The sequence below is a fragment of the Cydia fagiglandana genome, chromosome 19 (assembly GCF_963556715.1).
Source record: "Cydia fagiglandana chromosome 19, ilCydFagi1.1, whole genome shotgun sequence".
Lineage (NCBI taxonomy): Eukaryota > Metazoa > Arthropoda > Insecta > Lepidoptera > Tortricidae > Cydia > Cydia fagiglandana.
In genome coordinates, this window is record NC_085950.1 from 14869488 (window position 1) to 14890817 (window position 21330).

Sequence of the window (21330 nt, forward strand, 5' to 3'; positions counted from 1 at the left end):
TTGTGTCTCCCCCCTCCCCCATGTCACAATGTCACATTTTCCTCCCCCTAAACGTGTGATGTAATTAATGGATGACCCCTTATATGCACTCATATTTTTACACTTGACTATACCTAGGTACCTATTTCGCCCAGAATATACTTTTTGGTCCTATTTAAACCAAGAACAACGAAATACTTATCCATTTCAAATCTGAAGGTAACCCGGCTAGGGTCAACTATTTCCAAATGAAAACTCACCAAAAACAAAGCCCAATGCCAGCACTTACAGGTGTTTATTTCTAGCCGCCCTTGACTCGTCTGCAACGACGCCCCTGACACCCCCAGAATAACCGAGACCAACATGCCGATGAGGAAGCTGGCACAGTGGGTACAGACGGCAGATTAGAATGTTAGGTTCTACTAAATGATTAGAATTTATGATTGCGATGTATGCTGCTGTACGCGGCTAACATTCTGACCACTAGACCACCCGGCCACGCGGTACCCTTCCCGGCCTTCCCAAATACTCTGGTATCTTAATAGGCTAGGCGCTGTTTGACCAACTGTTAGCACGAGCGGTAGGTACGATTCTACAACCTATCTCCGGCAGTCTTTTCACCGTTGGATTAATCAGTACTATCTATCTAATCTAAAACCTTTAAACGAGCAATTCTTGTTTAATTATATATTTCTGAGATCTCGAAAACGGCTCAAGATCAAGGCATAAAAAAGATTGTTTAATAGCACCTAATCAAGTTAATATCTTTGGCTGCTTATTTACAAACAGATACTTCTGTATGTACCTAAATGTTCTAAAATTGTCAAGTGATCCAAATGTTTAACAAATGAAAATAAGTTTTTCTCTGCCAACGGTACACGCGAGTCTAAAGCCAACGCCAGCCATCCGAATATACCTACGCCTGGAAAGTTCAAGGGCGCGCCGTTTCAGGCTTCAAATACCTCGCTATGGCTAAGTTCGCTAGTCACACACCGCTGGTTTCTCGCTTAATTTTCCATAATAATTCAGCTGTTTCTTAGGGTTCCGTACCCAACCGTGATAATGAACCGTGAACCGTGATAGCTAGACGGTTAAAATTTTCACAGAAGATGTATTTCGGTTGCCGCTATAATAACAAATACTAAAAAGTACGGAACCCTCGGTGGGCAAGTCCGACTCGCACTTGTCCGGTTTTTTAATATGTGATCATCATCATCATCCTAGCCGTTTTCGGCTACAGCGACTGCTATGCTACTGCTGAGAGCGTAGCTGGTGCGCTCTCATGTGACTGACGTGGCCAATCCTTGCAGCAAATGTGCGGCCACATTCGCTGCACGTCAGCACCCCTCCGACGTAATTATACGTGATGGCCACAGGTGGTCTGGCCTTTAGCTCGTCACGCTTAACGTCGTGCTCTGTGCGTCGCCTGGCTTCAAACTCACGCACCTGCGTCTGCACAATATGCCTCCACTGTGGACGGTCACCAGCTAGTGTCTCCCATGTTGATGGCTCTAAATGAGCTCTCTTTATATGCCGCTTCAACACATCTTTGAACCGCAGAAACTGTCCGCCTTGCCTTCGCTTACCAGTTTGCAGTTCGCTGTAGAAGATGCGTTTCGCGACTCGATCTTGGGACATGCGGGAGACGTGACCGCTCCATCGTAGCTGTCGCCTCATTAGGTAGGCCTCTATTCCGGCGTCATCAGCACGTCTAAGGATCTCCGTGTTCCGAACACGGTCGGACCAGTGGACGCCCATAATGTCGCGTAACAGGTCAAACTGAGTAACTTTTACTATGGGACTGGGACCAGTGGGACCAACCACGAAATCGCAAAAAAAATTAGGTCTCCCATAGAAAACATCAACATCTGAGCAGCCAATATTTTTTGTGATTTCAGGGTTGATCCCATAGTAAAAGTTGCTCAGTATGACCTATATATATTCACATCGCAAAATATGGCCAGTACTTAATTAAAAAACATCCTATATAAATATCATTAAATATAGAGATGAAATACTTTTAAGCAAGCCTACATGAGAACTAGCTTAGCATAACCAATAATCTTGGTTGATTCCAAATCTCACATACACTCTGCTGGATTCCAAACAATACTATTGGTTGATTCCTACTAGGTCAAGAAATGAATGCTCAAAAAACGTTGTAGAGGGAAATGCTAGGAACACAATTTTTGACTCCGTAACTTTGTTTGGACTAGTTAGGAGGTGAACATATCAAAAGTCCCCGGCTGTAGCCCCGCTGCTGGGGGGTAGAGGGGGGTAAGAAGGTCGAATTTTTCGGTTTTTCATTGATATCCTGGAAACTTTGCGTCTTAGCGACATGACTACTAAGACAAACCGAAAGCTGATAAAATTAGTTACAAGTTTTATCCAGTCAAGTTCTTCGATATCATGAATAGTTTTTGAGATACCCGCTCTTGAAAGTTTATTTAGGGATTTTAATTTTATCTTGATATCTACGCCAGTGAAGCTGTTAGGCCATGTTTGGTATCATTTTCGTATAAATCGGGGGTGCTGAATTCATTTATGGTATCACATTGACACTATTCCCAAGTAAAACCAAAATTTAAAAAAATATATTTTTTTAAATCCCTCTTCACGCTTAAACTGCTGAACCAATTTCGTTGAAATTTGGTATAGAAATAGTTTCAGTCTCGACACAGAACATAGGATAGCTTTAATAACCAAAAGCATCTTCTGAGGGTGTCAAAAGTGGGGTGGAAGTTTGTATGGGGAGTCAATAACCGCTGAACCGGTTTAGATGAAATTTAGGACGGAATACATCTGTGATTTAGATGAAGATGATACCAAACATGACTTCAAACCTTACCTTGAGCAGTAATAACCTCAGGAATTTAGTTTTGTCGACGAAGTTGAATTCCCCCCATACTCCATTTCACAACTTTAAAGGATGATTATTGAGATAAAAAGTATCTTATGTCCTGTCTTGAGACTCGAAATATCTGTATACCAAATTACAATTAAATCGGTTGAGCGGTTTAAGCGTGAAGAGGAACTTAAAAAAAAAGTTATTTGTTTAAAGTTTATATGTTTTTTCTTAGGAATGGTGTCAATGTGATACCAAAACTGAATTCAGCACCCCCGATTTATACGAAAATGATACCAAACACGGTCTAGCAGCGTCACTAATGTAGATATCAAGATAAAATTGAAAGCCCTAAATAAACTTTCAAGAGCGGATATCTCAAAAACTATTCAAGATATCGAAAAACTTGACTGAATAAAACTTGTAACAAATTTTATCAGCTTTTGGTTTGTCTTAATAGTCATGTCGCTAAGATGCAAAGTTTCCAAGATATAAGTGAAAAACCGAAAAATGAGACCTTCTTTCCCCCCTCTACCCCCCAGCACCGGGGCTACGGCCGGGGACTTTTGATATATTCACCTCCTTACTAGTCCAAACAAAGTTACGTAGTCAAAAATTGTGTTCCTAGCATTTCCCTCTATAACTTCTTATTGCTTGGCCTATACATGTCTTCTCTCATCTCTGCCTCAATGTATAAAGGCCTTATGGTACATTTTTTTGACCTTAATTATTATAATGAAACTATGTAATAATTGTAGGTAATGTACTCTTTATTTACAAAGTACCTAACCAATATTTGTATAAATTAAACCCTTTTATTTACAATATACAAAACTACATAATTAACATATTCAATTACACAAACGGGTCTACCGCGATATAATTTCATTGTTTTTACCTTTAATTCCGACGTTTCAGCTGAGTTGCATCAGCTGAAACATGAGCTGTGGTCTTTCCGTGACCACAGCTGATGCAACTCAGCTGAAACGTCGGAATTAAAGGTAAAAACAATGAAATTATATCGCGGTAGACCCGTTTGTGTAATTGAATATGTGTACAAAACGCGAGAGTTTAAAGTGTTATACATAATTAACTATAACTAATTTTTTCACCAATTGCCCTTGATTTACTTTTACCTTTGGCAAAGAGAATAGATAGTATAGAGGGCTATTGCCAAAGTAAATTTTGTAGTCACGGTACATTTACTGCCATCTATTGACACACAATTAAAACTTTAAAAAAAATTGAAAATGTATAAATTAATCAAAATATGTTTACGGATAAATGATTTTTAATTTTTATTGTTCCATACTGACCCATGTTCTTTCACTGATATGTGTGGAAATTGTTAAATATCAAACGGTGTCGTCAACGCCATCTAGCCGAGAATAGGCCAAAGGTATGGCGCCATCTATTCGAGAATGACTTTTTCTTGATTTCCAAGGCACATTTTTTTCTTAGACTTTATATATCTCTGCCTTTGGTTATACAAGTTCTAATATTTACGATGTCATGGAGAATAGTTCATAAGAGGCACAACACTATTCTTTAAAAATGGTGTGCGGCATAATGCACATGTTTCCAACGCTCCGTAACTGCACTCCATACAAAAAATATGTCCGCAAGGCAGCACACAAGGCTGAACTATCTCCTCCAAGCATGCTACACAAGATTTGTTGCTATCAACTTCATTGGGAAACTCTCTCATTTGTTCCATGTGTCTTTTAGCCTGATAAACGCTCTGACCACAAGAAACAAAAGCATGCAGTAGTGTTACCATGCCTAATAATCTTAAATGAGCATAGTATGCTGCAGCGGCCGGTCTAACTTGTACATAATCAATCCCTGAAGCGGTCTTCCCAAGTTGTATAGGCCCACCGCTAATATAACACAGAGCTCTGTGTATGCTTTCAAACTGCGGCAGCATATTAGCCACAGCCTTACACAATACTACGAGCGAGTTTTGGACCGCAGGTTTTAACGTAGCATTTTGTTCAACGGCAGTTTCAGCGTACCGAAGTACCTTTCTTGTCAAATTTTCACCAAATGCTGATAACAAGATGCTGAGAAGTCTATTGCCGAATGTTGGGAGTTTAAGGTACGTTTCGTCCACTTGAACGATTCCGGAATATTCTTCGCCGAGAGTCTGCAAGTCGTTTAGCGTAGTGAACGATTTATATAGCAGGGAAGATATGGGAACGGCTTTAGATGCGTGATTTGAAGGCATAAGCCTAGCCATAGATCCCGCAAGTTGTTTCTCATAGTGGTCGTCTTTCTGCCACGCTCTCAGAACCTCTGCTGGTTGGGCAGTCGGCAAAGCCATTGTTTTGCACTTTTCAACAGTTCCAATCAATAACTTTAAGTATTTTCCTATTAAACAACATCCCACTCTCTTATGTTATCTATTTACTTTTTTGACATGCCAATCATGACATTACAATGACAGTGACATTTCGACCTTTTTTTACAAACAGCATGGCGCAGATGCACATTATTTAAGCTCAGGGTTGCCAAAGTAAAAAACCGGTCAAGTGAGAGTTCACTTAACTCGCGCAACGGGGGTTCCGTACAAACTAAGACAGTTAAATCTTATGTACTTAACTATAAACATAAAAGACTTTTGATTAGAAATATACTAAGAATGTTTGTGTACAGCGCCATCTATCGGCAAACCGGTTAACTGATTTGTGTGCTGGTTTGGTTTTTCAGGGACAATTCTTTATCTTGTGCACAGATTTCAACAATTTTTATTTTATTTAAAAGGCGTTTTAATTGTACGGACGGACGGGCAACAAAGTGATCCTATAAGAGTTCCTTTCAGATACGGTACGGAACCCTAAAAATAACCACCGACTAACTCGGAGTAATTAACAATGGAGCCGCCATTAACAGGCGTTCCCCTCTGTCGAAAATAGGCGGCCAATGGTCAACCACTTGTCAACCATATGTATGGACTGACGTTTATCTGACATGACGTTCCTATACATTTGATCTGCCCCTCCCCCGCAAAAAACGGCAGACTATTTTGTACCGAAAATTTTAGACATGGCGTCTCCGTTGGTTATATCCTCTAAGCCGACTAAGGCCAAATTAATTAGGGTTTTAGGGTACTGTAGTACTAAAGGTAGTAATGTCTTGAAGACCTTAGTAAATAATACACTGCAATATGGTACTTAACTCGGCTTTATTTATTTATCAAAACTAAGATTTATTTTTATCATAATTTTCTTATGTACTTCAGCTGTTGTTATTCTCTAGTCCTCATCTTACCTACTTGGTATTGTTGGGGGAAACTTTCCTTACAAATGTTAAAGAAGTGACTGACACAGTCAAAATTAGTATTAAAAGTAAGGTTAAGCAAGGCAATGACCGCCGGCATTATGGGCGGGACAGCAATATAATTATATATGTATGTATATGAGCAGGCGGGGCAATGTAAAAATTTGTTCGTGCTTAGCGTCCTTACTTTATAATTTATATACAAGCTTTACGTTCCATCTACACCTTTAGATGGTATTCCACCTATCCAATTTCTTTGTCATTGTATTGCGTCTCATATTTTGCTTAATGAGAGAGTGAGACGTAATGACACCGGACAGGTGGGATACCACCCCAAGTAGCTCAACAACTGCTTTCAAAGGAATACAACGTTCCAGCTACTTTCGATTCCAACGTGACGTCATTCAAGGTGCTATTTCGCACTTCAACAGAATGACTATAACCATAAAACTTCATAAAACTTTACAGGTCTGAATTAGTTAAATTATGCTTTATCCCTTTCCTACAAATACATAAGTCAAAATTACAGCGATTAACTGACAGGCTGATATCGTCCGGCGAACTGGTAATCTGTGGGCCCCTTAAAAGTTGTAAGGTGTCGTCGGTGGGGTGTGGGGTGTGGGGTGTGGGGTGTGTGTTCAGACGCGGCGGCGCTTGGCGGCGGGCCCGGCGGGCGGCGTGGCGGCGTGCGCGCGCCGCCGCCCGCGCCGCCCGCCCTCCTCGTCCGCCAGCGGCGAGTCCCAGCCTGCAACGTCACGTATACGATTAGGAATCCTTTTCAGCTAGTGCTAATTGTAATCAAGTGCATTACATCTGTATAATATCTTTGTCCAATGTGTATTGCATCTCACATTTTGCTTAATGAGAGAGTGAGACGCAACGACATTGGACAAAGAAATTGGACTGGTGGAATACCACCCTTATTAAGTTATGTGCTCATTCTAACATCTAGTTTCAAATTTTACAAATGTCAGGGCCCCCCACATCTGGTCTGGCGTCTTTCGCGCGTCGGCGTCTGTCGGCGTCGGTCCAGCGCTATGGAAAATGACGTCGCTGCGCAGTTGCGTCGACGCTGCGTCGACATTGCGTCGACGTCGGCCATAGAATTGTAGACGCCGACGCTCGAAAGACGCCAGATGTGGGGGGCCCTAAAAGTACTGTTAGAAACCTGTCAGTTAATGTATATATATATATATATATATATATATATACACATACATTTATTTATATATATATATTGATATCGACAGTTTCTGACAATATATATATATATATATATATACTGTCAGAAACTGTCGATATCAACGATCTGACAATAGAGTTGGTAACTGTCAGAGGTTTGCATAGATGGCGCCAGCAACGGTTTTCCCCACCTCTAGTTTTTCTGACATTTGGCTTTAAAAGGGATCCATGATCCAGGCCATAAAATTCCACAAAAAAAGAAATTGACACAATTCTAGGTATTGACAGAAAAACATTTGCTAGCGCCATCTGTAAAATTCACCGGCTAACCCCATTGCGGAGAGCGATAAGACAGTACTGACGCTTCACAGAATGTGTTTTGTTTATAATTGGACTAATTACCTTTATTCTTCGGGGCTCTCTCCTTATGCGACGTAGATTTCCTGCCAGTAGAGCTGTCCCGGGGACCAGAAGCATTGGAGTCTCGAGAGTCCCGTCTTCGATCTATCAAAACAAAAGCAATTATTAATTATAAAAAAATAAAACATTTTAGTCAGTATTTACCTAATACAGTGGAACCTGGATAATTGCAATCTCAAGGGACCGGCCAGTTTTTGTCAATTAACCAGGTTTTTCATTTAAGCAGGTCGTGTCAATTAACGAGGTTCAAAAAATCGTTGTGTCAATTATAGAGGTTTTCATTAATAGAGGTTGCGTTCTGACAAATTTCTTTTATGGAGGTGCAAATAACCATTTAAACTGATTTACACGCTTACGTTCTGGGTTTCTGGTTTATATATTGCTTCTGTCTATACTTGCACTTTTACACTACATTAATTACAGTACACTTTATTTTCTTATCATTTGGGTTTAAAAAATTCTCTTGAATTGTAGAAGAAAGTTTTATTAGAATGTAAAAAGCATACTTTGTTTTTTATTGATCAAAACTATTTCACCTACTACAGGCTGTGATAGATACCCAATAAATAAATTAAATTCTGGATGGAGATATAATAGACTAGACAAAAAAATTCAAAATCGCTCTCCTTCTTGATGCGACTGGCAAATCATATTACTTTTTGGCAACCGGATTTTTTAACCTAATTAGACCCCGCTGAACCCGAATTTGCCGGTTGCTCGATCGAAATCTTGACCAGAAGTGAGATATTTGACATTAAAGGTCTCTTTTTTTCGTTTTTCGTAAATAACTCTTAAACTGTGGTGCATAACAAAAAATGTTCTATTACATAAGTAATCTGCATAAAATTACCTACAAGAAAGATTCAGTACAATTTTTCGCTAGGATCAATATTCAAAGAGATTTAACGCGGGAAATTTAATTATAATCACTTCTAAGATCCCGTTTTTTAGGTTTTCGTAAATAACTCATAAACGGTGGCCAATATCAGAAAATGTTGTTAGACGTTAATAATCTACATACAATTTTGAACGAAAAAGATTCAGTACACTTTTGGCAGGGATCAATATTTAAAAAGATAATAAAGAGGGAAAGTTAATTATAATACATTCTAAGGTTCCTTGTTTTTATTTTTTCGTTAATAATTTGAAAAGTATGACTCATAGTATAAAAAAATCTTATACATAAATAATATCGTAAAATTTCCTACAAGAAACATTTAGAACACTTTTCGCTAGGATCAATATTTAAAAAGACAAAGCAGCGGGTAAGTTAAATATAATCAATTTTAAAGTCCCTTTTTAGTTTTTTGTAAATAACTCGTAAACGGTGTCCCATAGCAAAATAGGTTTTTAAGAATAAATTATCTACATAAAATTTCCTCCAAAAAACATCTGGAACACTTTTCTCTAGGATCAATATTTCAAGCGATATTAAAGGAAGAAAGTTAATTACAATCAGTTCACAGGTCACTTTTTTTTAGTTTTTCGTAAATAACTCGTAAACGGTGGCCCGTTGTAAAACAATATTCTACATAAATATTAAACATAAAATTGTCCACAAAAAAGGTTTTGTACACTTTTTCGCTACGATCAATATTTAAAGAGGTATTAAAGGGGATAAGTTAATTATAATCAATTTCCAGGTTCCTATTTTTAGGTTTTCGTCTATAGGTATAGGTAAAGAACTATTTTATTTTGTTTTATTTTCAAAATTTAGACCCAGTAGTTTCGGAGATAAAGGGGGGGACGGTCATTTTTTGTATTTTAATGTTTTATTTTGGGGGGGGGGGGGGGCTTTATCTCCGAAACTACTGCGTCTAAAATTTTGAAAAAATATACAGAATAGAACCTATAGATGACAGGAAAACCTATTACAATTATGCAGTCAAGCGCGTGTCGGACATTACTTAGTTTTTGAACCGATCCCTACAGGTTTTTTAAAGGCAATTCACTCGCGTTTCACATATATGTATAAAATACATTGTTAAAAATTGGGTAATGTACGGAACCCTTGCAACGCGAGTCCGACTCGCGCTTGGCCGGTTTTTTTTTTCATTTTGAGGTACGGAACCCTAAAAAGAGAAAAGTGTTCCATATGTTTTTCGTAGAAAATTTTATATCGATTATTTATTTACAAGAACATTAAGAACTTATCTTGCTATGAGCCTTATTTTACGTCTCATTTACGAAAACCTAAAAATATGGACCTGGAAATTGATTATAATTAACTTACCCCCTTTAATACCTCTTTAAATATTGATCGTAGCGAAAAAGTGTACAGAACCTTTTTTGTGGACAATTTTATGTTTAATATTTATGTAGAATATTGTTTTGCAACGGGCCACCGTTTACGAGTTATTTACGAAAAACTAAAAAAAAGTAACCTGTGAACTGATTGTAATTAACTTTCTTCCTTTAATATCGCTTGAAATATCGATCCTAGAAAAAAGTGTTCTGGATGTTTTTTGGAGGAAATTTTATATAGATAATTTATTCTTAAAAACCTATTTTGCTATGGGACTGGACCGGACTTTTGGTTGCAATTATTGAGGTTTTCCATTTATCCAGGTGCCAATGAACCAGGTTTCACTGTAGTACCTATTTTTGCGTTTATAATCACAGCATAAGCTTTTGGAAAGATTTTGACTTATGTTTTGCATTGAAAATAAGCCCATATAGATGAGTGTAGAACTAATCCGTTCTTATGACTATGTACTTGCCTTGCCTTGTCTCCACTACCCATAGGTTGTCTGGAAGTGATCGCTCTTTAGCGACAAGACCCTACGACGCCCTAGTGGGTGTGGACATATTGCTAAGGCTTTTTTAAATTCTGGCTTTTACACCCTGCAATTTTGGACAGGGTGAATTTGCCAATGTCAGTGTTGACTTTCACACGTGAGGAGAAAGTTCGGTATAGTATATTTTGCATAAGGCAGCAGCGGCCACATAACATAAAGATGTTGTCCCAACCATATCGTGCGTTGCTGTCTCTTGTATTTCCCCACCACCAATTTCGCACAATTATTAATTCTTTGATTGGCATTATAACTCACCATAGTCCTTCTCTGATTTGATGCTAGGTGTGTCCGTGGAGGCGTGCGAACTGCCGCTCTCTTTGCGAGACTTTGGCTGCGCCGACGCACTGTCTTTGCGGCCTGCCGGCACCACTGCGTACCAAACATTCATTAAATATTGTTCTTTTTAAGGTTTATTTGTTTTTCTTAGGAAAAAAGGTCTTAATACACATTATGGTAACACTTTCTTCTTTTCATCAATGAAGTGCATAAAGATCTTTTTTAGACACCAATTTCTAAATCGAAGTAAATATTCAAAGATTTAAATAATAATTGCAGTTAAGGTTTACTCGGGTAATTCCGAATGTCGAAAACTGTCGGATAATTCCGAAATTCAGATGAAAATCACCCTTAATTCCATCATAATAAAAGTCTCATTTCAGAATTATCCGACAGTTTTCGACATTCGGAATTAGCCGAGTAAACCTTACATTATGTTGCAAGCTAAATTTTCAAGGTTTCTTTTAACAATTACTACATGTTCAAATGTTTGAATACTCAGCCAGTATAAACAACACATTATGCTTTTCCATGTCTAAAAGATAAAATAAGATGATTAAGATGAAATTTTAAGATATTGTTATTCAATTTTGCACAGCTGAAATTGTTCTCCTATACACATTTATATCGAACTAATTTCAAATGATACATATCAAACTAATCTCACAAACAAGACACCTCAGGAGTATTCCATGAAATTGTCTAACATTGTCCCGTACGAGCGCGAATTTTCTGAACATTTGCAGGTATAAGAGTATTTTCTATGACAAATGGTCAAAAAAAATGCGCCTAAAAATAATCGCTTGCTTTAAATGCCGAGAAGTCACAACACAGGAAATAAAATGCGTCTGTACGGGACACTCCTCCGTGGAATACTCCCTCAAACAAATAATTATAAACCTACTTTTATGAGATTAAAACATTTATAGTTATCAGAGACAATTAAACATGAAAAATTGTTCTTCTTCATACCGAGTTTCATGGGCGCTTAATATTTAATGACAGCGTTTTACACAAAAATAAAACGCTAATTAAATAACTTACCCTATTCGGAACCTAATAATAATATTGAGAGTGGCAACACTGTTGTCGGTCGTATTGTCCTTTTCTAGCATATACGTCCCTCTCTCTCCCACACTCCCACCACAGCAGTTTGCTTTTTTGGCGGTTGTCGCAAAAACAAATTTCCAACTCATTGTCTCAAAATTATACATATTTACACCAGGCAGGATTAAAACTTTAGGTTCCGAATAGGGTAAGTTATTTAATTAGCGTTTTATTTTTGTGTAAAACGCTGTCATTAAACAACTGTACCGCTATTCGGAACCTAATAATAATATTGAGACGTGTTTGTTATCGCCTGGTGGTGGGATGACGCCAAGCCAATGTGATTATACATGTACTTATTATGTATATGTAATATTATTATATTATGAGTGTTTAATTAATTATGCAGTACACCCTTTATTTTAACACCTGTGAGGAGAGAGGTATTTAGTAAAGCATACAATTTGATATTCCATTATATTATGATACTAACTTAACATTTTATATACGTACTTAATGTACTTATAAATGTTCAAAACGAATAAGTGAGTCACCACAAGGGTGCTATACTTAATTACTTAAATGTATGTGAAAACTAGGTAAAAGAAGATGTGATAAGTCAGTCTACTCTTCAAGGAGCATACACATCTGTTATAAGGAGTAATGTAATTCAAGTATGAAAAGATAAAAATAATAAAGTACTAGAGTAGTTTTTATTTATAAGTCGCAATTATTATCAAATTTGATAATAATTATCTATAATAGTAAGGTAAGCAGTTGCAGGGATATAACAAGGACAGGACATTTCTTATTTCCAGAATCCCTCGGGATTAAGTAGACGAATATTTTAATTATTCGTTAGATCACTATCACCACAAACAGAGTTAATAAAATTAGGTACTTATTGAAATGTCATAGGGAATCACTAAATTTATTTAATGACTGTAAGCCATATACTTGATTATAGGTTATAGTTATAGCTATAAAATGCATTTAACCCTTTTAAACGCTTTACTAACGAGAACGCAAGTCAGTGTACATAAATAAACCTTGCTTAAAATTGTGAAGGTTACTATGAGAGCTTAAGCCACAACACTCATGTGTTCACTGCGCTGTGGCACTAGTTATGACGCTTTGTGGTGTTCTTGTGTAGAATTGCTACAGAACTTTATCAATAATATTTGCAGAGTCATTCTAATTAAATTCATGTTTAGCTATCATAACCTTAATTTTACTCAAAAATTTGTATATATGTAGTAAGAGTAGTTTCTTAGTGGTTTACTTTATTTGGTGCCTACTGGTAGACATAAGCCTTAAAACTTTATTGGTTCTGACCGCTAAAGTGGCTAATTTTCTGTAAACTATTCATAGACATTGCTTAATTCTGAATATTCAGTTTTCTCTATTCAGTGTGTAAATTATAAGGAATCAGATACTTAATTCGAAACCCTAGCTCATCGCATAGGTGCTTTTAACCGAAATACAAATTTATGTGCTTATTTCGTGATTTTACATTATTTGCTGTGGGAAACCAGGGGGTTCCCTATTACCATTTGCCGGGCGCCTGTGGCCCCAAAGCCAACAGCGCAGAGGCCCTTTAAGAGGGAGCTATTTTATCCAATGCTAGAATCAACACTTTGTCGAATCTATTAGATATTTAGGTATACTTATCCTCCTTATGAACTAAGGATAATTGTTACTTGTTTATATTTCAATAATAGCAAGATTGTAAATTATTTTATATTCTGAAATATAATATTACTTAATTTGGGCCAGTGTACTTTTGTATACTATATCTCTGGCCTACTACCTACTATAGGTTAGTCTAATAACATCCCGCCTCCTGGGAGGCAATATACAGAGTTCTTGGATATATATTCACGATATCGCTAAGTGTGTGGACCTAGTTTTCCGACACTTGACTGCATGAAATTATTGTGTACATTTTTTACAGGTCTCGAGCAAGAAGGGTACCTATATATAGGTTGAGGTCCTTAACTTGTGGATTTGGTAATAGGAGCAAGACACAGACGGGGTGTAAATTAATTGATCCACCATGTTTCAAGAGATTCATGTGCATTGATGCCTTCAAGTTACACTGTACAGACAGACTATATAACTCTTTTGCAGAGTTTTGCTAACAGATTATAATAAATGACTGCATTTGTTTGGGTGTACTTGTTCCACGACAAAAACATATTTATATATATTACAATGTATTTTTGAAAAGTACTCGCCTTTCAAAATAGCTTCGCCTTTTCGCAAGGCTTGCTGCTGTTTCACATTGTGCAAAGCAAACAGTATCGCAATGCTATAATTTTGTATAATTTGAGAACTAGAGGGTCATGCCCTAGACGTGACCGCCCAGAAGTTATACTAGAATCGTTCGTGCAAACCATTAATTCACTGTTTATTAAAAACCTTATGACTGGGTACATTACATTCTACGGTGGGTACATTTGTTAAACGTATAGTATCAAACTATGACGAATAATGAAAAGTGAATTAAGTGATAACAATATTTGGTCCGTGCATAGAAGCACGTGCCCTTGAGATTAGTGCATGGGTAGTTTAAAATAAACTTAATCTGTGCATAGGAGCACTTACGATCAAGGTGATTCGAATCCTCAAGGTTCACAAGGCAGACATAAGGGTGTAAAATAAAGCATTCATAAACGCCCAGTTTGGTCAGTTTTGTATATTTTTATTTCCAACATGCTTGTGCAGCACATGACAATTTTCCTATACCATGCCAGTCAGGGATATAATAATTAAATAGGTAACCTTGGTTATGTCGTGTACCTACATAGGTAGGTACTCGTAAAAATGTTAACTGAAAGACTAGTGCTCTCGAGGCAAATATAATTTATATTAATTTCGAGTCTGTCATAGCAGGCATAGACTTCAAAGGTTTTTAGATATTCATAGGGCCGCTAAACGGAACCCTTTGTACACCTTGAGCAGGCTGTTTGTGCTCTTGTAATTTTATTTTCACACCATGAGTGATATTAAACATAGCTTATTTCAGAATTGAACCGTAAGCTATGTTGTGTCGTGAGCTTAAGTGAGCCTGATTTAATTAGAGTCCACAGATTATCTGGACCTTTGAGGATTGACCACACCTTATTCTAAATATCAATATTCTGCCTGGGCTTATGGTCGAATTTAGGTGACTAAATCTCTTAGTATTATCCATGCCACCCACGTTATGAGGCTTAGCGTCTCCAGACCACAATTTTATATTAGGGTGCAAAGATTTTTTCATCTTTAAAATAAAAATGAGTCGAGATAGGCCTGGAATCTTAGGTTATTTTATACCTATTATATTATAATTTTAGAAATGTTAATTAGTCCAATTTTGGGTTTAGCCAATAGGGTGTCCGGGACCCTTAAAATAAACAAAAACAAAAATACACAAAAATGAAACCTCGAATAACGAAGCCTATTTCGACTGATTTTTACCCAGAACATTATTTTGTTAGAACCCTTTTCACTTGTCCTTTGTCCAAAAGGATGTATTTACATATTCATCTTTGTTATATTTTTATGATTGTGGCCTACTCGCTCGCCTGTGTTATGACCATATCATTTAATTTCTGACATGCCTTGCGCAGGCTTATATTTATAGGTTGTAATATCATCATCAATAACTTGATATCAGTTTGTGAATGAATCAAAGATTCTTTGGCACACCTTACGCAGGTGGAAATATGGCAGCCTTGCGCAGGCTTAAATAGGTACACAACATATTGGTTTCATCACAAATAACTTGACGTTAGTTTGTGCCTGCATAAAAGATCCTCTTAGGCACACCTTACGCAGATGGAACCATAACAGACATAGCTTAAGAATATCATTCAAATGAAGTTTATGGGTAATATTCCCTTAGTTGAGAGTTCTTCGCTCGACAAGGGGAAAGGATTTACTTTAATAGGCACTTTTAGAAAGTGTCATTCACGGTGACGAGATTTGCCATAACTAAACTTTAACTCTACAGTTAGCGAATATAATTTGAAATTATGAAGCAAACCATGCGTCTTCGTCAATGAATCAATCTAAACATTCCCATATCGTTAATGCCCTTTCAAGTCACAGGCTTCCGATTTTATTTAAAACGTTTACAAGTGTAGGTACTATTTATGTAGGTAGGTAGGTAGGCTTAAAGATGTATGTACCTATAGTTACATATATAATGAATAATCAAGTTATTCAAATCCAAAATAATACAAGCACATATAGCAACTACATGCAAGAGTTCTTTTAAGCTGTTAGTACCTGTTATTTTTTTAAAGAGATACCTATCTACCTACATTTTAACCATCTTTTTTTTTTTTTTTTAAATCAAAGATCTAGTTGGAGAGATATAAATTGGTAGATAAGGAGTGAAATACTTAAGGATTTCCATGTCATTCTTGCGCAGAGCCATGCTAATCTCTCTCTTTATCTAGTCAGACTTAAGTTTACGTACTGCCGAAGTACTCACTTTCCACAAAAATAAATGCAATGCTTGCGATGTAGGTTTGTTCGTTACCTTGTGTCCCTCAGAGCGGAAATAGAAGTCCCGCGAAGCGGGGCTTCGTCGACTCCTAAGCGGGTACACGTTATTTATCAGCAAGTATATTACCAAAAAAAATATTTTGTAATATTATATTTAACCCGGAACGGGATAAACCGACAAGTTGCTGATAGATACTTGGACAGATAAACCCTACACGTCTATAAGCTTCTACCTTAATACGTAGGTTCTACGTAACACGTATTAACTATCCGATCCTTTCGTATTCGAAAACACAAATCACTTGAAAACTGAAGGGTATGCCTCCACACATCACCATTTAGTTAAGTGTTATACCTAATTTCAACCGTTATTATAGACACACAAAGATTTAAAGTAATAAGTAATAAGACTCAGAAGAGACTTAATGTAGGTATAATATTAATTAAATTCTAATGGTGACAAGTGCACGCTTTACCAGCTCGATGTGTTTTCTAACATTATGTGTTTTAGTATTTTCATTAGCCACGGTGCGCGCAGGCAGCCTTTGAAAACTTACACATTACTATTCCGGATCGTTTTTATTTGCTAGATAGTTTAATGGACACTAAATTTAAATATTTATTTCGAACGGCAAAAGCCGTTAGAAACTGTTTTTCAATATAGTCAGCTAAACTGAGGTACAAATTCAAAAACTCACCAGCAGTTTAGCTTCACGACCTTCCAGGTGGAAAAACAGCAAGCCAATGAGTTGGAAATTTGTTTTTGCGACAACCGCCAAAAAAGCAAACTGCTGTGGTGGGAGTGTGGGAGAGAGAGGGACGTATATGCTAGAAAAGGACAATACGACCGACAACAGTGTTGCCACTCTCAATATTATTATTAGGTTCCGAATAGCGGTACAGTTGTTTAATAGGTAGAGCTTAAAAGGACTGGCGAGTCTTGCTTGGTTTGCTCATAGAGCTAACTACATGGTTTTTTCTTCAATATTTATTTGTCCCCGTCATTATATTGAAAATAATATTAACCCCCTCACCACATACCTAAAACAAATCACTTTCTAAAAACATCATGCACATCCTGCACCATTCAAAGTCCATTCAGCTGGGCTGGCACAGGAGTGGCGCAACAGTATCCGGACTGCAAGGTAGACTACCCTCTACACGTTGATTGCCACATCACGCGACGTCGCGTGGTGCAGTTCATTACCCTGTGGCCGATGACGTGATGTCGCGTGATAAAGCCATACAATTTTGTTCGCGCCGCAAAATGGTGGCCGTAGCGTATTGGCTTATGGCATTCGTTTTGGCCACTATAGAAGGGATTTACCTATTCGACATTCGTTGGCCATCTCGGTATGTTCGCCATTTTTGGCTTGGCAATCAACGTGTTAATTAATATTGTTAGTAAAAGGTGTGTAGTCTATCTTGCGGGCAAGATACTGTCTCGCCCCTCCTTGGCTAGGCCTATACTCTGTATATTTAGGTATTTAAATTAAAGTAAACAATATCTACCCTCAAATGGCTCCTTATACCAGAGGGTAGATGAAAACAGTACACAATCAAATAATGTACAGTACCGGTCAAAAGTTTAAGTTCACTCTGTAAATTCGGTTAAATGAAGCTATAACACAATGTACTAATAAAAGTATTTAATAATCTTTTATTACATAATAAATTAAAGGTAATTCTCTAATTTAAAACCACAATTAAATAAAAAAGATCAGTTTTTGCCAACTTTAGACTCTTCAAAATATCCGCCTTTTGCTTTCAATGCTGCCATACACACTTTCGGCATTCGTGTAATTAGTTTTTGCAGTGTTGATGTCGAAATTTTATTCCAACAAATGTATAGGTATTCCCAAAGCTGTTCTTTATTAGTTGGCTGCATTTTTCTCACACGCCTGTCCAATTCATCCCATAACAACTCAATCGGATTGAGGTCGGGCGATTGAGGAGGCCAATCCATATATTTTAATTCTTTTTGGTTCTCTTTGGATGAAATGTAGTTTTTGCACAACTTCGACGTATGCTTGGGATCGTTGTCTTGTTGGAAAACAAAACCTCTGCCTACAATCCGTTTTCCAGATGGAAAAGCGTGACGTTGCAAAATGTTATGATACATTTTCTTATCCATTATGCCATTGACTCTCACGAGATCACCAACTTTATCACCCGCAAAGCATCCCCAGACCATAACTGATCCTCCACCGTGCTTCACTGTTGGCATCACGCATTGCTTTATCATTCGTTCGCCTACTTGTCGTCGAACATATTGACGACGTCTCCCTCCAAAAATTTCAAACTTCGATTCGTCAGAAAATAAAACTTTAGACCACTGTTCAGACGTCCAGTTTTTGTGTTTCTGGGCCCATTTCAACCTCTTAACTTTATTCTGACTACGTAACAAGGGTTTTTTGGCAGCAATACGACCTTTTAGACCATAGTTTCGCAGACGCCGTTGCACTGTCGAAACCGATACTCGCTGTTCTCGGGTGGCGTTGAGTTCTTCGCAAATTTCTGGAGCAGTTAGAGTACGTTGGCGTTTGCTCTGCACGCAAATAAATTGGTCTTCGCTTTTAGACGTGACTTTTGGCCTACCTGATCGAGATCGACTGCAATTAAGACCGGTTTTTTGTTTTCGTTTCAAAGTACTCACGACAGCGGTTTGAGAAACCTTCATTTTTTCAGCGATTTTCCGCGTCGTGTAGCCCTCATTTGACAGAGTTACAATAACAGCACGAGTTTCGACACTAAAATCGGCTTTGCGACCCATTTTAAATGATTTCTAACTTCACGAAATCTCATAGGAAATACGGAACAAAAATATTAAATGGATCAAATTTTCCGAATAACATAAAACGATTCCTCCAAGAGGTATTTTTATTGTTATTTGGTAGTCGTGGAAACAATTAAACGTTTGAAATTCAAAACATATTCTATATTTGAGCATAATTACATATGATAACCTTATTTCGCAGAGTGAACTTAAACTTTTGACCGGTACTGTAGGTTAAAGTCTGGTCATTCAGTGACAGATCCAGGTGGTTTTGTAATTGGTTGGTCAACCAATAATGTTATAACTACCCGAAAATGTACACATTGTTTACTTTTATTTAAATACCTAATCATACAGACTATACAGTACAGCCATGCTTTTTCCATTCCATGCAAATTTGAACCTTAGCCAGACTTATTAGAAACTCAAATGACAATAACAAAGTTCATATTTGCAACTTCATTTATAATGTAACTTTGGTATTCATTTTTTTTCTAGTACAAGTAAAGTAATATTTTGATAGTTCAGTCTATCAAACAACATATAAAATGCAGGAATAACATTTTAAAGTAGAATCATTCATACAGATATTGACATAGTCATAATATACGTACAAACAATTAGGGGATTTCATACAAAACACAAATTATAATTAAAATTTAAACATAGGTGCCTATTTCTAGCTTATTCCATGAGTTTCAACACACTCCAACATTCTGATGTTGTTGATGTCTACTCTCTAGGGCCTACCGCGAATATGGAAGTTTGCAAATTGCAGGCATCTTTTTCTGTCACTCAAGACAAGAGAAAGATGCCCCTAATTTGCGAACTTTGGTGTTCTCGGTGGGTCCTCTGGTTTTGCCAAACAAAATTAACATCTTGATATAAATTTTAACAAAATAAAAGAGTAATTTGTAAGTATTAATTGAAGATAGTGTTGAATCGGATAGAAACTTAAGAATCAATTTACCGATCTACTCAAAATAAACAAAATGACCCCTCACTACCTGCCCCAAGTGCCTTCTACCGACATCGAATGAATATCAATGGTGATCCTTCAATGGCATGACTAAAAACAAAATGATTGCTACCTTTTGGAGTACTATCTTTAGAGGCAGTGCCCCGCGAACTGCTTCTAGGGGTCGAGACCTTTGGAGAGGGGCTTCGGGCTTCAAGGCGAGTCGCTAAATCAATTTAAATTAAAGAGTAAATTTATAATAAAATAGTAAAGCTTTGCAGGTTAAAATTATGCTTTAGATGTAGATTATTACCTTCCGCGTCGTCAGATAATGGACCATCCTTAGATTTTTGCTTCATAAGCGTGCCAAACTCGCTTTCGGGTAAACTAAATGGAACCTCGTGATTTGGAAACGGAATCGGTTCCGTGTCATCCAGCATAGATATATCATAAAGAGACTCTAAGTGCTTCCAAATATCTTGCGTGGAGATCTCTTTCGTTATTGAATTTGAGAGTTTTTCCCAAATACAAGCCATCTGGAAATGTTTGTTGATGCCGACCGGTTTGTGGTTGGCCATGGCGTAAAATAACTGATTTTCCATATCTACGTCCCATTCTACTATATCGGCTGGTTTTGCTTCTACTTCTTCTTCACTGGACACCATGATTGATTATTAAATTTAGATAGTTTTTCGTAATTTAGGTTTCGTAAAAAGAAAAACAAAACAGTGGCACGGCGCGGCGACGGCGCTCACGACGGGCATGGCGGATCAGGGCTGCCAGTACATAAATCTTGATTATACGATCCTGTGCCCGCAATTATACGAAATTCAATTGCATTATACGAGTAGGTAAAAAAAAAAGCGCTGGTGGCCTAGCGGTAAGAGCGTGCGACTTGCAATCTGGAGGTCGCGGGTTCAAATCCCGGCTCGTACCAATGAGTTTTTCGGAACTTATGTACGAAATATCATTTGATATTTACCAGTCGCTTTTCGGTGAAGGAAAACATCGTGAGGAAACCGGACTAATCCCAATAAGGCCTAGTTTATACCCTCTGGGTTGGAAGGTCAGATGGCAGTCGCTTTCGTAAAATTGGTGCCTACGTCAAATCATGGGATTAGTTGTCAGGCGGACCCCAGGCTCCCATGAGCCGTGGCAGAATGCCGGGATAACGCGAGGAAGAAGAAGAGAGTAGGTACAAAAAAAACTATTATTTTTAATCGATTTTTTAATAACTGGTGAATTTCGGGTTTTGCGGTAAGCCCCCAAATTG

General features: G+C 37.5%; 2 protein-coding genes across 3 annotated transcripts; both read right to left on the reverse strand.

The window, feature by feature from the left end:
* Positions 1-3811: 3811 nt before the first annotated feature.
* Positions 3812-5252, reverse strand: LOC134674106 (peroxisome biogenesis factor 10). The gene has a single exon (XM_063532162.1). It carries the CDS (start codon positions 5145-5147, stop codon positions 4335-4337), a length of 813 nt encoding a protein of 270 aa, XP_063388232.1. The 5' UTR covers positions 5148-5252; the 3' UTR covers positions 3812-4334.
* Positions 5253-6721: 1469 nt separating this feature from the next.
* LOC134674079 (MRG/MORF4L-binding protein) lies at positions 6722-20798 on the reverse strand. 2 transcript variants are annotated; one of them, XM_063532134.1, is made up of 5 exons: positions 20371-20798; positions 20191-20283; positions 10759-10872; positions 7688-7789; positions 6723-6848 (listed from the first exon to the last, which is right to left on the reverse strand). In XM_063532134.1, exons 1-5 carry the CDS (start codon positions 20720-20722, stop codon positions 6742-6744), a joined length of 768 nt encoding a protein of 255 aa, XP_063388204.1. In that variant the 5' UTR covers positions 20723-20798; the 3' UTR covers positions 6723-6741. The 2 variants fall into 2 exon arrangements, with proteins under 2 accessions (XP_063388205.1, XP_063388204.1); XM_063532135.1 differs by lacking the exon at positions 20191-20283 and having other exon boundaries at positions 6722-6848.
* Positions 20799-21330: the final 532 nt, after the last annotated feature.

What these genes read in the sequence shown, in the direction of transcription:
- LOC134674106 (XM_063532162.1), bottom strand. Translation starts at nt 5,147, where the DNA reads ATGGCTTTGCCGACTGCCCAACCAGCAGAGGTTCTGAGAGCGTGGCAG.
- LOC134674079 (XM_063532134.1), bottom strand. Translation starts at nt 20,722, where the DNA reads ATGGTGTCCAGTGAAGAAGAAGTAGAAGCAAAACCAGCCGATATAGTA. An exon ending in CAAATCAGAGAAGGACTATG is followed by an intron (nt 7,790 to 10,758) that starts GTGAGTTATAAT and finishes TTGTTTTGATAG; the next exon opens with ATCGAAGACGGGACTCTCGA. An exon ending in GAGAGCCCCGAAGAATAAAG is followed by an intron (nt 6,849 to 7,687) that starts GTAATTAGTCCA and finishes GTGACGTTGCAG; the next exon opens with GCTGGGACTCGCCGCTGGCG.